Below are 15,359 nucleotides of genomic sequence, written 5' to 3' on the forward strand. Positions count from 1 at the left end.
AACAGGGCTGTTGCGAGGATTACAGGATAAGAATGCTTGCAAAGCGCTTAGCAAAAGCCTGGCCCTTAGTAAGTGCGCAATAAATATTCCTACGGTCACGGTGCCGTTCGGTGTTTTGTTATGTTTTAAAAGCACGCGTACAACAGGACTCCACTGGGCAATCAGAGCGCCAGCCACGCGGGTGGGACCCGGGCGGAAGGAGGCGGAGCCGGGCGCGCGGCGCTCCGGGGCGGGGCAGGGGCGGGGCTTGGGGGGCCCCGCCCAGCAGCACCTGCGACAGGTGGAGCGCGCGGCGCGCGGCGCTCGGCCATGTCTGCGGAGGGCGCCGGGCCGGGACTGGGGCTCGGGCTGGGGTCCGAGCCCGGCCCGCTCTGCCCCGAGCACGGCCAGGATCTCAGCTGGTTCTGCGGCTCCGAGCGGCGCCCCGTGTGCGCCGCCTGCGCGGGGGTGGGCGGCCGCTGCCAGGGGCACCGCATCTGCCGGGCGGAGGAGCGCGCCGAGGAGCTGCGGGTGAGCGGGCGTGGGCCCCGGAAGGCGGGGGACTCCGGACCGAGGCGGCGCGCCAGGCCAGACAGGCAGGGACCAGGCAGCCTGGATCGGGCTCCTCGGGCTTGGCCTGTAGAGCGAGGCGGTTAAAGGTGTGGCTTGTGGAGTCAGGTTGATCCGAGTTCGAATCCCACCCTCTTTCGTGCTCCCTGTGAGTCACAGAATTCCCTGAGCCTTAGAGTCTTCATCTGTAGTTGGGGGCGATAATAATAATAATAGTAGCATGTGTTTATTATAGCAGACCTTTGATAAAACCGTGGCCCTCCTCATCCCTGGACTCAGACCCACACCCCTACCGTTCAGGTTTCCTGGTGAGGTGCACTTTTCCCCTTCCAGGATTGGCTTTGACAAGTACAGTCATACTTCAAGCTGGTTTCTCCTACATAAGTGGAGGGGGCTGGGAATATACCAGGAGATTCCCTTTCACCTGAGGTTTCTTTTCAGCTCCACTTTCAGCCTGGTCGCAGGCTGGTCACCTGTCACCACCCCTCCCTTGAGCTGCTGAGATTGGAGAGTCAAGTCACCATGGTGCCTCCTCCCTTCTTCTACCCTAGCTGTGGCCCCTGGGGATTTCCTTGCAATTTGATTCTCCCAACCCCACCCTGGAGTTCAGCCCTGCTGTCACTTGAGTGCTCTCACTGGGGACTTCACCTACTTAGTCTGAACTGTAGTAAACATGCCTTACAAGGTGCTGGGACCAACAGGGGTTCAGTTATTCAGTGACACCCCAAAGCTCCTGATTGGTCTTACATGTCAACAATAGTGATGATGAAAATAAACTTGCATAAGGAATAGGAACCTCTCAAATTCCAAAGCACTGATCCACCTGTCATCTCATTCCATCCAGACAGAGTCTTTGAAGTGGCAGTGCTGCTCACATTCTACAGATGAGGAAACTGAGGCCTTGAGCCAGGCAGTAACTCCCCCAAGGTTCCTAATTGTCAGGGGCTGAAGTGGGGGCATTCACTGACTAGGCAAGAGAAAGCCACTCTTTGGTTCAGTGGCCAGAGAAAGGAAGTGATGCTAATGAGATTGAGAATTTCATGAAAACCTTAAAAAGTAGTTTTGGGGCACATCTGAGTGGTGAGAGGGGTGAAGGCTGGGGCAGGGTGGCAGACCTGGTACTTATTTTGGTGTATACTCTGCCTCAGGGCCCCTTACCTGATCCTCCTCCCCCCACCTCTCATATTCACAGGTTTTGCCTGAGAGGAGGTGGGCCTTGCCCTCGTCCCTTCCAGTTAAGAACAAACAGTGTCTTTAGCACACTATCCCCTCTCTCTCCAGCAAAGAAATTTCATACCCGGGCAAGACTGTTACTGAACTGGACAAAAACAGCACCCAGTTCAACTGCTCTCTTACCTTTTGGAGTCCTGCCATGTTGCTTTTCAAAAGCTGATCTCAGTTCTTCTAGTCCTGTGATGCGTGCTGATCACAGCTTCCTTTGAGTCAGTTCAGTTCTAAGACTTTGCATTTGGACCTGTGATTTGCCAGGCTAATTTCTACTTGTGAAAAGAATGATTTACAAGGACTTCCTGGAGGAGATAACTGAGTTGCTGAAAAGTAGATGGAGTAGGGCAAAACTCTTAGGGGAAATCGTGGAGGGACTGCTGCTTGGGAGGGCTCCAGCTGCTTTCTAGAGAGATGGAGTGGAAAAGCAGGGCCTCACCATGTCGCTTAGAGTGGATCACTTCTCTGTGGGCCTCATTTGCCTTATTTCTAAAACTCTTCCCTGTCCCCATAGTTGATGCTTGTAGATTTGGGAGCTGTGAATTGCTGGCCCTCTTGAGGTCAAGGCAGTGGGTGTTCATTCCTTCAACAAATATTTATTTAGGGCCCTTTTGTGTAGGAATTCCCTTCTAGAGAGTAGGACACAGAGAACAGGTCAAAGTTATGGTGTTTATATTTCAGTGGGGGGAACATAAACAGTAAAAGTAAGCACATGGTATATAATCAGAGAGTTACAAGTACAAGGGAGAAAAATAAAGCAAAGAAAAGATTGGGGGAGGGCGAGTGTCAGGGAAGGCCTCTCCAAAGAAGTGACATCTGGATGGAGTGAAGGAGAAGACACATACATGGAGACTGCTTCTGAAGAAAGAAGGAAGGTGCAAAGGCACTGAGGTCAGGACAAGTTTGGTGTCTTTAAGGAACATAAAGAAGGCCATTGAGGAGAGTGGTAGATGACATTGAAACGTAGGCAGAATTATGTCAAGTAGGCCCTTGTTGGCTAAGGTAAAAAGATTGGTCTCATCAGGAATATATTGGAAAGCCACTGAAGGGTTTTGAGCAGGGTATGGCCTTATCTGTCTTCCTTAAAAAAAGGTGGCTGATGGGGAGGGTAGAGGTTGAGACCAGAATCTTGCTTGGAGGCTCTAACAGGGTTCTTGTGAGAGATGATGGTCCTCTGGGTAGAATAACAGGAGTGCAGGTGACCACAGTAGTCAGAAGACAGACTTTGGATAGGGCTGATTAGACTCACTGATGGTTTAGACGTGGGTTGAGGAGAAACTCCTGGGTTTGTAAGGTCTGGGTCATAGACTGATAACTGATGGTGCTGTTTCATGAATGGAGACAACCTGGGAGGAGTGGTTTGAGGAGCCATGTTCTACTCAGGAGCAGGTGTGGAGAGTCAGCTGGGTATGAAGGAAGATTGAGAGTGTAGGGGAGGAGGTGACTGTAACAACAGGTGATGGGGTGTGGGGATGAAGAAGGAAGTGAAGGCTACAAAAGGGATGATGGGTAGCAAAACTTGGTGAGACTGTTGTCTTGGTGACCCAACTGAGCTTGGATTCTAGAGCCAGAAGAATAGGACATGGCATCCTAGAGGCAGAAGAATAGGATGAGGCATCCTTCACATGAAGATTTTGGAGACAGTATGATTTTTGATAACAAGGTCGAGGATATGACCATGGGAGTGGGTGGCTGAGGTAGGGTGCAAGGAGAAAATCGTCAGAATGAGTGAATGGCTCATATGTGTGGCTAAAGACTCTAAGAGGGTTGTTTGTGTTGCAGAACAAGATTGTGGACCAGTGTGAGAGGCTGCAGTTACAGAGTGCTGGCATCTCCAAGTACGTGGCTGAGGTCCTGCCAGGGAAGAACCAGAGAGCAGTGGTAATGCTTCCCCTTTCTCTCTGTGCGCCCTTCCCAGGATAAGACCCTGACCTTAGGAACTTGGACAAGTCTAGGATCCCTTCCCAACCTCACAGACTCATTTGTGGTACTAGCAAAGCTGGTAGGATGTCCAGGAAGGAAGACTTCCCCTTTTTCTGAGACTTGATTTTGCCATCTGAACAGAGTGAACTCATTCCTAGTACCACATTGGGTACAAAGACTGCCAGAAAATTATTTTCTTGGGTGTCTTGGGGTAGAGGATCCAGAAGGATAGCATTCTTTTTTCTTTCTTTCTTTTTTTTTTAATCAAGCAGTGCTCTTAGTTACATCCCCAGCCCTTTTTAACTTTTTACTCTGAGATAGGGTCTTGCTCAGTTGTCAAGCCTGTCCTTGAACTTGTGATTCTCCTGTCTCAGCCTCTCAAGTAGCTGGGATTCCAGGCATGTGCCACCTTGCCTGGCAAGAGTAGCATTCTTTCACCATCTAATTATTTTGTACCCATTCCCAGACTTATAAAATTACTTAGGGACTTTTACGGGAACTATTCCTTATGATAATCTTATGCAACAGGTGACAATAATATCCTGTTTATAGATGGGGATATGGGTCAAATGGAGGTTAACTGATTTATCCAAGGCCACACTTCTGAGAGAGTCATTTCTATGACCTGGACATTCAGAGACCCAGAACAGTGCTTCTTTTCCCACAATAACTGTTGATCTTTTTCTCAGTGGACTTATTGCCACTGCTGTGTCTTCACTGTCAAGTATGCCTTTCAGGGTAGGGGTTATGATTTTGTTTCTTTACATACCCTCCCTCATAGTACCTGGAGCAGACTTGGCACTGCCCTAATCAAGGTTTTTTTAATTACATGAAACAAAACCCAGTTGAACTAGCATAAGCAAAATAGGGAATTTCCTGGCAGGATATATGGATCCCTCAAGCTTAAAGGAAACTAGAAGCAGGAACCAAAAAGTTGCTAGGCAGCTACTCTGTTCATCTTTGCTTCAGTTTGCATGATGATCTCTATATCTTAATCCCCTCACCTGCTGCTCCCCGATCCTTTTTATTTTCTTGTCTTATTGCACTGGCTATGATCTTACTTCAGTGTTGATTGAAAGCTACCATAGCAGATCCTGACTTTAAGGGGGAAACTTCCAACATTTCATCATTTTATTTAACAAATCCTTTGTGAGTACCAACTACGTGCCAGACACTGTTGTCCTATGTGCTAGGCATTCCATAGTGAACAAACCATATAAAAGTTCCTGTTTTCATGAAGCCTACATTCTTTTTTTTTTTTTTGGAGTACCAGAAATTGAACCCAGGTTCACTTAACCACTGAGTCACATCCCTAACTCCTTTTTGTCTTTCACTAGAGACAGGGTCTTGCTGAGTTTTTTAGGGCCTTGCTAAGTTGCCAAGGCTGGCTTTGAGCTCACGATCCTCCTGCCTCAGCCTCCCAAGCTGCTGGGATTGCAGGTGTGCACCACCATGCCCGGTGAAGCCTACATTCTTGTTGTGGAAAAGGAACAATAATAAATAAAAACAACGTGTCAGAAGGTGATACCTGATAAAGGTAAATGTAAAATAGGAAGGGGAACAGGATGTGTTGAGGACAGGGATTGCAATTGCATGTGCCGGGATCATAAATGACCTCATTAAGAAGGTTAATATTTGCATAAAAACCTAGGAGGTGGGGGAACAGACCACACCTCTGAGGGAAGAGTGCTGAAGAAAGGGCAAGTGCCAAAGCCCTCGGTGGGAGTGTATGTGGCATGCTAGAGGGGCCACAAGGAGACCTGGGAGGCTGATAGAAAGTGGACAGGTGGGAAGGCAGTAGGAGATGGTATCAGAAGGGCAGCAGAGAGGAGAGCTGGACTGTATCCTCACTGGCTGTGCAGGAGCTTTGCCTTTCATTGTGGGTATAATGGGAAACCATAGGAAGTTTTTGAGCAGAGTAAGATGCTGTGATTTAAGATTAAAAAAGAATACCCTGGCTGCTATGCTGAGAAATGACTATAGGCAGCAAGAGTAAAAGCAGAGAGACCAATTAAGAGAGAGTCCAGGTGGGAGACAGTTCATACCCAAACAGGTTCACTTAGCCACTCTTTTCTCCCCACTAAGCAAGTCGTGGAGCCTCTGTCAAACAGGGATGACCATTTCCTGCACCGTATGAAGCAGGCCTTCAGAGATAGGACACAGGAAAGTGGCTGGGTGTCCCTGGCTCTCTGACACTAACGCAGTTCTGCTTTGTTTTCTGGCAAGAGTACAAGTGCAGGTGCTTTGTGCAACGGATGCCTTTGGGGAGGATTGGTTACCAGGTGGCATCTGGTGTTGGGGAATAGAGTTGGCCCAAGAGTCAAGAGAATTGGCTCCTGGTCCCCCTCTACCACCCACTAGCCACGTGCATGCTACCGAGCGATTCCTGATTGTCAGGAAAAATTTCCCATTCAATCATCCAGTCAATATTTGGGTACCTGTTGTATGCCAGACACTGCCAGGAGTTAAGAGAGGACACTCATTAATTTCTTGGGCTAGGAGTTTCTTTTAGGCTCCCTCTGTGGCAGATAAAAACTATTAGGAACTAGTTGGAACAGCCTTAGGAAGTAATGCTTTTTGTCCTTATACAGAGTGAAATTCAACTGGGCCACTGTTGTATGATCCTAGGGATGATTTTTTGGGCCCTTTTGCCCTGCACTTTCTTGAATTCTCTGACCTTGGTCCCTTGGCCTTGCCATTCCCAACCGTGACAATAATAAGCAGGTGGTTCTAATTGATCTCCACATCCTGCCCAGTTCCTTCATTCTGTGATCATGAGGTACAGCCTATCATCTGGATCTCACATTTCTTCCCCCGAACTACATTTTGGAAGTTTAAGGCTGGGCTGTGAAGTAAATAGCTTAAACACTATTATTCCCTTTGGTATGTCCATTGTGGACATTGCTAGCCATCTCAACACTCCTTCCTTCTGAACCTAGATGCTCCTAATCCAGACTGAGACTTTGCCAGGACCTGAGTCCTCATTTTATTCCTTGTCAGAGCATGGCCAGTTCAGCAAGGGAACTGGTTATCCAGCGTTTGAGTCTGGTGAGGAGTCTGTGCGAGAGTGAGGAGCAGCGGTTACTGGAACAGGTGCATGGCGAAGAGGAGCGGGCCCACCAGAGCATCCTCACCCAGCGGGTACACTGGGCTGAGGCTCTGCAGAAGCTTGACACCATCCGCAACAGCCTGGTGGACATGCTTACCCACCTGGATGACCTCCAGTTGATTGTAAGTCAGGCAAGAGTGAAGGTCAGATGCCCCAAAGTTTGAAAACACTGAAAATGTATATATTGGTAGGAGGTGGGTGGCAATGAGGATTTGAAGCAGGACTGAGTGACAAAGATTACTTGCTTGGCTAAATTTTAGTCTGACTTCTGAATGTTTTCCTAGGCCCATCTGTGTACTTCTTTGTAAAATCTAGTTTTTAGCAAAGAAGCCTGCTAAGTCAGTTTAGCCAAAACCCCCTCATTCTTAATTTCTGATCATTCTCAATACCAGATTGGGCTCCTTATCCTCCACCATCTTCAGGCGATGTCTGATCATCCTGGCTTGTCTTCAGCAAGAGTCCTATTAAGTTGACTTAGCCAACTTATCCCTGATATTTCTTTTTGGTAAGAAGATAAAAACTATTAGGAACTAGTTGGAACAGCCTTAGGAAGTAATGCTTGGTAAGAAGAAATATCTCTATTCATTGACTTCCAAGATGTTCCTGGACTGTGAACTCCCACCTGCCCATGTTGAATTCAGAGTTGAGTCCAATCTCCTCCCAGCCACCAGGGTTCCTATACCTATTCTCCATGTTCTGCAATAAGGTCTTCCATACTGTACTTTAATAATTACCAGTGAATATTTTCTTCTTTAACATGAGGCCAGAAAAATCAAATTCTAAAAGGGTTTGGGTACCTAATAGTGATATTCTTTCCATAGTACGCACATACTTACTGATTGCCTGTTCCAAGCTAAGCATGCCCCTTTGGGGCAGAGTTACGGGATAGAGCTACCACCTGCTCCCAGCCTTATGAAGGAGATGAATATGTAAACCGAGACGTCGAAGGATATATGATCACTCAGAGCTAGGGACCCCACAGAGAGTCAGGGGAGGCTTCCTGTAGGAGTGATGACTAGCCATGTTAGTGGGAAGGCGGGGAGAGTTCAGGAGTGTGCAGAGGGCACGCTGCACTGGAGGGAGCTGACAAGGGCTCCAGTGTGAAAACAGCTCATCTCTAATCCTGCCAGGAATCATCACGATTGATGTTTGGTATATAATTGTTCAGAGTATTGTATAGATGTACAGATGCCTCTACTTTTGAAGGGACAGTGTGACATCAGAGGACAAGGCCAAGCAGAGGAAGGAGAATGTGGAACAACTGGGCCCTCCGACTGCATTTTCAAGTAGGGCAGTTTCCATGACTGCCCTGCTTTGTGCTTTCACCAAGTCACCCAGTGTTCATACACAGAGCACATTCTGTCCCAAACACTGGGGCAGTCACAATAGGAGATCCAGAGAGTCCCAGCCATCCAGGAGCTGAGTCTTCGTGGGGGATGTTGGCAAATGGGTGACAGTCCTGAAATGGAGTTGAGGGAAACCCAGGACACTGCGGGGGAGGAGCAGTAGAGTGATTCATCCTGTGCATTTGTCATGGGGGCGTGTGAGGAGAGCAACCCCCACAACTTGGTTCTGCCTTAAGGGAAGGAGCAGGAACTTTTGTTCTAGAGTCTGTGTCTACTTGGAATCCTCTCTACAGTTAAATATGTTCAAGTTTTGACTCCTGCTGGGTTTCTGGTGCCCAGCCTGACATTGTTTTCTTTTTTTGCAGCAGAAGGAGCAGGAGATTTTCGAGAGGTGAGTATGGCCCCATGATTTGCTTGGGTAGTCACAGACCCCTAGGCTTCTCCCCAGTCTCTGCTCCTTGGAGAAAGCCCCAGGCATGTGACTGAGTGATGTCCCTGGAAGGCTTGATGGTCAGGGTCTTCCTGCCCCTGGCCTAGACAGCTGCTTAGACCCACATGGAAGAGCACTGAAACAGGTACTTACTGACTGGAGCCTCGCCATGGCTTCTTTTTGTTTGCTTGTTTGCTTTGGTTTTGGTTTTTTTTGTAGTATTGGGGATTGAACGGGGCCCTATATGCTAGGCAAGTGCTCTGTCACTGAACTACATCCCCAGGCCTCACCTTGAGCTTTTAAAAACTTTTTTTGTGCAGTGCTGGGATTGAACCCAGGACTTCTTCCATGTTAGGCAAGTGCTATGCCTCACCCTCAGCCCACTATGGGCTTTTTTTTTGGGGGGGGGTACAGGGAATCGAACCCAGGGACCTTAACCACTGAGCCACATTCCCAGCCCTTTTTTACGTTTTATTTAGAGACAGGTCTCACTGCATTGCTTAGGGCCTTGCAAAATTGCTGAGGCTGACTTTGAACTTGTGATCTTCCTACCTCAGCCTCCCAAACCATAGATCATGGGCTTCTTAAAACATTATCCTGTTGCAAAATGTGGTCATCCTGTCCAAGGGTTTTATGGATAGTTTTAGCATCTATTGATAATTCCTGTCCGAGTTATTTACTTGTTCGTTCATTTACTTATTGTCAATACAGACTCATGGATTCTTATTTTATTCAACGCATTATGGTCCTTTTAGTGCCATTATTAATGTTGATGTTCAAGATATCCCAGAATTGGCCAACTGGAGCCCCTTCAAGCTGGGTCCCGTGCCTTTTTAAAATAATTCCTCTCATTCTTTGAGCACTTTCTTGCTCTGGCACAGGAAGCTATCCCAAGCTCAACTTTGTTCTTTTCCTGCCTAGGCCCTGGAGTCAGTTATTTTTCTGGGGGCTTGGTTTCTTTAAGTAGGGAGTAATATTTGGAAGCCAATATCTGGAGATGAAGTATAGTCAGTGCTATTGATAGGTCATTGCTTCCAGGTCTTCTCATTGAACAGTAGTCAGAACTAGGTGTGTGTGTGTTTAACTTTTTTTTTTTTTTTTGGCACCAGGGATTGAACCAGGGGCATTTAACTGCTGAGCCACGTCCCCAGCCCTTTTTTAGTAGTTTATTTTGAGACAGGGTGTTGCTAAGTTGCTTTGAACCTCATTAAGTTGCTGAGGCTGGCTTTGAACTTGTGATCCTCCTGCTTCAGCCTCCTGAGCCACTGAGATTATAGGCATGTGCCACCACACCTAGCTAAGTAACTTTTTTAATGCAGGAGTTTGTATCAGAACTTCCAATTCTAACCTAATGCCACAGGGTTTTTCCATTCCTGTGTTGTTCTATTTCTGCCTGGAGACAGGACTTGAATCCATCTCCACTTTCTAGCTGAATGCCTTTCTCCTATCAAGTGGGCTGACTATAACTTCCCAGATTGTATCAAAGTTTAAGTGTAATTCTGTGTAGAAAACAATAAGCCCAGAGCCCAGCACCTGAATAAATGGCAATTCTCCCTGCATAGCACCTTATGTTCTCAAATTACCTCTCAATAACCAGTGGCCCTTCTTGTGTGACCCTTCAGGGGTGTTTGCATTTTACAGGCAGAGAAGGGGCTACACCTTCTGACCAAGCCAAGGGGAACATTACTGCTGTAGTGGATTTTCAAGGAGAGATTCTTTCTGGATATGATGTTGACATGGAAATACCACACAGGGGTTCCAGTAGCCCAGATCCTAGTCTCAGCTCTGCTACCAATTTATTGAAGGACACTCATGAATCTCATCCCCATGGAGCACACCACCTCCAGTTTCCAATGCTCCCATCGTGTGCGCGTCTCCCCATGAACCGTGTGTGTGCTTTGCTGGAAGTCAGGCTCCTGGGAGGCGTAGAGGAAATGACCATCTTTCCTTCCCTTTTTTTTTTTTTAATACCAGGGATTGAACCCAGGGGCACTTAACCACTGAGCCACATCCCCAGCTCTTTTTATTTCTTTATTTAGAGACAGGGTCTCACTAGGTTGCTGAAGCTAGCTTTGAACCTGTGATCCTCCAGCCTTAGCCTCCTGAGTTGCTGGGATTACAGGCATGTACCACCATCCCCAGCTGGCTGCCAATCTTGATGTCACTGTGGTAGTAGGAGGCTTTTACTTCTGTCCTCCTCCACTCACCCCATAATGATCCAGATACATTTCTAGGAGCTTCCTAAATCTCTGTCTCTCTCTCTCTCTCTTTTTTTATTTTCCCTGCATAAGGACCGAGGAAGCAGAGGGCATTTTGGATCCCCAGGAATCAGAAAAATTAAACTTTAACGAGAAGTGCACTTGGAGCCCACTACTGACCCAGCTCTGGGCGACAGCGGTTCTTGGGTCTCTCTCAGGTTAGGAGCTGCAAGAGCCTGATGTCTTCAGGAGAAACTGGGCTTCTGTCTGTCTGTCTGTCTGTCTGTCTGGGGTTTGCTGCTGGGTCACACTGGGTACCATGCTTCTGGGACGATAGCTTAGGCAACCTGAGGTGCCTGAAGTTGGCTGCTCAGTGGGGCTGCAGCTCTGGACAAGGCCGAGCAGCTGGGCCAGGGTCTTCTCATTTCTAGACCAATCTGCTGTGCGTCTAGGGTTGGGTCTAGGATTGATTTTGTTCCTGTGAAGCACATTCTCCTTACCTTCTGCCCTTCTAGGGCAGCTCATTGATTTGTTGGAAACCTCAGCTTTCTCTTTAAGAAAATGTAACTGATGGCAACCTGGAGGGCATCTGGACCAGGGATGATGCTGCCTGGCTTTGCCTCATCCATGCACTTTACAGAGACTCAGGCTGGCTGTGGACCTGACTCTGTGCTGCATGCTGGGGCCACACAGGTGAACGTGACCCTGCCTTCTACCTCCAGGGATTCCCACTTAGCTTGGGGGTTCTTAAAGCACACTTCCCCCAGGATGGATAGAAGCTTTCTACTCCCAGTGGTAGTCTTTGCACAATTCATGGATTGGTTAGGTTGGTAGATTGACTGTTTTTTCTATTTTAACCCTGCCCCCCTGCATATTATCCTTATATTTTTGATGTAAACCATAGTTTTTCTGATCTAGGTTCTGGTATTAGATGGTGCCTGATTTTTCAGCAGCCTGTTAACTTTTGGAAACTGCATGTCTCATACTTCCTAGCTTCAGGGGCTCTGTCTCCAGGGTAAGGCATGTCTGGAGGACACAGACATGACCCGCTAGCAATCAGTATGACCAGTGCTAGATGCGGGAACAAAATGCTGAGTCTTTATTGGACCCTGCCTCCCACTCTCTGCGTAATTTCTGTCAGAGTTTACAGTTGAAGATCTTGGACTGATAATAACTACTGTTATCACGGGTACAATTGATTGAGTACTTACATGTTAGGTACTTTACATGTATTTTTTTCATTTCATTTTCATGACTACGGTGCGATGCTCTTTTGATAGCTGTTCTACAGATAAGGGCACTGAGGCTCAGAGAGAGAAAATGGCTGAGTCTCAGTGCCAGTGAGTGACGAGGAAGCCTGTGCTATCTTATGGGATCAGGTTGGAGCTTTGCAGGAGGGGCCTGGATGACTCAAAATTGTTTCTGGCAGGCATGGAGGAAGTCCGCATTGAGGAGAAGACTGTCAGCCCCTCCCTGCAGTTGTCAGAGGATCGAAGGACCCTGACTTTCAGTGCCAAGAAATCCAAGGCTTTTGCAGATGGCCCAGAACGCTTTGACCACTGGCCCAATGCCCTGGCTGCCGCCTCCTTCCAGGAGGGGCTTCACGCCTGGATGGTGAATGTTCAGAACAGTTGTGCCTATAAAGTGGGCGTGGCCTCAAGCCAGCTGCCCCGCAAGGGTTCGGGAAGTGACTGCCGCCTGGGCCACAACGCTTACTCCTGGGTCTTCTCCCGCTATGATCAGGAGTTCCGTTTCTCGCACAACGGGCAGCACGAGCCCCTGGGGCTGCTGCAGTGCCCCGCGCAGCTGGGCGTGCTGCTGGACCTGCAGGCGCAGGAGCTGCTGTTCTTCGAGCCGGCCTCCGGCACCGTGCTCTACTCTCACCGCGCATCCTTCCCTCGGCCCCTCTTCCCAGTCTTCGCTGTGGCCCACCAGACCATTTCCATCATCCACTGACCTTTGGCACAGGGAGGCCACCTCTACCTCCCCACCACCTACTCAGGCCAGGCCATGTACCTACTGGATGTCCTTTCCCCAGAAGATGTTGGGGTTTGTAAGGAGACCGGTCCATGCCCAGTGGGCAGCTTTAGGAGCAGTAGATATGTTTCAGATCTGGACACATCCTTTAAATCCTGGGCATCTGGAGAATCTGCCACTCCTGTACTGTGTCTCCCAAGTCTACTACACATCTGCCCCATGTGGTGTCTCGTTCACCACTTTATCTCTGGCAACCAGCATGGTATCTGGTGCATAGTGAGGAAGCAATAATTATATGGTGAGTGAGTAGATGGATGGACAGATGGACAGGTGACTAGGCAGATGTAGTTTCTGGAGAAGCACTTCAGCCCTCTGTCCCCCAGCTTCTCACGTGTGGAAGGGATTCTCTGCAGAGAAGCCTATGGCTGAAGACTTATCCTCTTAGTTCAGTACTTCTCAATCTTTTTCATGACATGGCACAATGAGAAAATATTTTTGTAGTACACAAGGACAACCTGAAAGGGATTTAGAATCCCTGGGAGGCTGCTCCTGGAAAGAAGAATCTGACCTGGGAGTGCCCAGGTCCTGCCCTGAGGGATCCCATCTCCAGAAACCTATGGCAGCACAGCCAGGGCATCTGCCCCAGACCTGGAGCCTGAGTGCCAGCTTGTGCCCACCCATGATAATGGGGATAAATGTTTCTCTTGCTGTAACTGATGAGTGCCCCTGTGACTTAAAAGTGAAGACCTGGGATGAGTTTCAAGTCAGAAAGAGCCAAGAGGACTGAGGACTGACCTTAGGGAGCATGGACATGATTAAAGGTTTTAAAAGACTTGAAGACTTCTCAGATGTTCTTTGTTGGTAACTGGCTAATCCTATGCTGGCTGTCTTAACCCTCACACCCAGCTCAGCCTAGCAGAAAGACCTGGGAGACATTTACTGGGATTAAGGGGAAGCCCTTAGTGTTTTCCTTCATGAACTGATCCAAGAATAGTGGTCATCAAACTTTTATCCAGGAACACTCTTAAAAAGCATCTTTACTCTGGGCATGGTGGCACCTGTCTATAATCTCAGCAACTCAAGGCTGAGGCAAGTTCAGTCACAAGTTCAAGGCCAGCCTCAGCAACTTAGCAAGGCCCTAAGCAACTTAGTGAGACCCTGTCTCAAAATAAAAAGGAAAAAGGGCCGGGGATGTAGTGCAGGAGTAGAGCACCCCTGTTCAATCCCCAGTGCCAAAAACAAGCTTTACCAGGGCTGGTGCCGGAGCTCAGTGGCAAGAGCTCTTGTCTAGCGTGTGAGGGGCCCATTTGGGTTCCATCCCCAGCACTGCAAACATAAAACAAAATACTACCTACAAATGAGGGCTCTGGGTCCAGAGAGGAAGTGAACCAGAGTCCTTCCCACTTTCTTTGGGAGCCACAGAGCAGTTTGAAAATCTCTACTTAATCAGGAGAGGTCACAAAATAAGACTGGCTGAGGTCAGTGGACAATGAATAAAATCATCCAAGATTCAACAACTCCTCCGCCTCAGCTATTTCTGGCCATGCAGTAATGTGGTCCCAGAATGGATGGGGGCAGAGATCTTTAGAGAAAAGCTGAAAAGTCCCTATCTTGATATGGAAAAAAGGATGTTTTTATTTTTCATTGCAGTGCTGGAATGGAACCCAGGGCCTCATGCATGCTAGGCAAGTGCTCTACCACTCAGCCACACCCCTGCCCTTTTTGTGGAATCTCTTGTTAGATTTGCTTAACAATTTACTTAAAGAAATTGGGCTGATTAAATACATAGGCCGCTGGTTGGCAATTCTTGGTGGAGATGATCTCCAAGGTCCTTGCAGCTCTGACACTATAGTTCATGACCTGTATCTTCATCGCCTGACACTTGGGAATTACTATTGAACTGCCTGGCCTTGGTGCTAGGTCCAAGGGAGACAGACACAAGTGGTTTGATCAAGTTTGAAGGAATCTTTCCCACCTTTGCCTGGGCACAGCCCCTGCCCAGAAATCTGGGTCAAAATCAACCTCTTCTCTTTGGCACCTGAAGACCCCAGTGCCATGCTCTCCCCCACCCCCCACAGCAGCCTTCAGTTCACAGGTCATGAGCATGTTGTAGGAATGTCCCTCATCCTTCTACCCATTCAAATGCCACCCTCAACTTCACCACCAACTTCAGGCCCTTTCCAGAGCCCACCTAATCTGTTGGCACTGGCACCCACACATTTGTGCCTGCCTGTGCTTTTAACCTATAATTAAAACTTGTACCTGGCCTTGGGCAAAGCAGAGAGATGGGGAGACTAGTGCACGAGTGAGGCAGGAAGACACGGAATTTAAACCCCAGCCTACTCCTTTAACCTCCAGCTGTTTTAACCCCCATCCCTGAGCTCCAGTCCTTGTACCCTGTGGTCTCCGACCCCCATGCTGGCTCCTGTGACTGGGGTGCCCTTTAAGAATGACATTACTCAGGGGGCTGGGGAGATAGCTCAATCGGTAGAGTGCTTGCCTTGTAAGCACAAGGCCCTGGGTTCGATCCCCAGCACCCAAAAAAAAAAAAGAATGACATTACTCAGGATACCTTTCCTATTCTCCCAGGATCTCTACTGTGC

The 15,359-nt window shown here is 48.3% G+C and overlaps 1 protein-coding gene across 2 annotated transcripts; it reads left to right on the forward strand.

Annotated features, from left to right (window-relative positions):
• The first annotated feature begins 260 nt into the window (after positions 1 to 260).
• BSPRY (B-box and SPRY domain containing) lies at positions 261 to 13,589 on the forward strand. 2 transcript variants are annotated; one of them, XM_079112617.1, is made up of 6 exons: positions 261 to 510; positions 3,556 to 3,654; positions 6,697 to 6,927; positions 8,520 to 8,542; positions 10,873 to 10,997; positions 12,209 to 13,589. In XM_079112617.1, the coding sequence occupies exons 1-6, from the start codon at positions 310 to 312 to the stop codon at positions 12,733 to 12,735; spliced, it is 1,206 nt and encodes a 401-aa protein (XP_078968743.1). In that variant the 5' UTR covers positions 261 to 309; the 3' UTR covers positions 12,736 to 13,589. The 2 variants fall into 2 exon arrangements, with proteins under 2 accessions (XP_078968743.1, XP_078968742.1); XM_079112616.1 differs by having other exon boundaries at positions 262 to 510; positions 8,517 to 8,542.
• Positions 13,590 to 15,359: the final 1,770 nt, after the last annotated feature.

This window comes from Sciurus vulgaris (genome assembly GCF_902686455.1).
Source record: "Sciurus vulgaris genome assembly, chromosome: 15".
NCBI classification, from domain to species: Eukaryota; Metazoa; Chordata; class Mammalia; order Rodentia; family Sciuridae; genus Sciurus; species Sciurus vulgaris.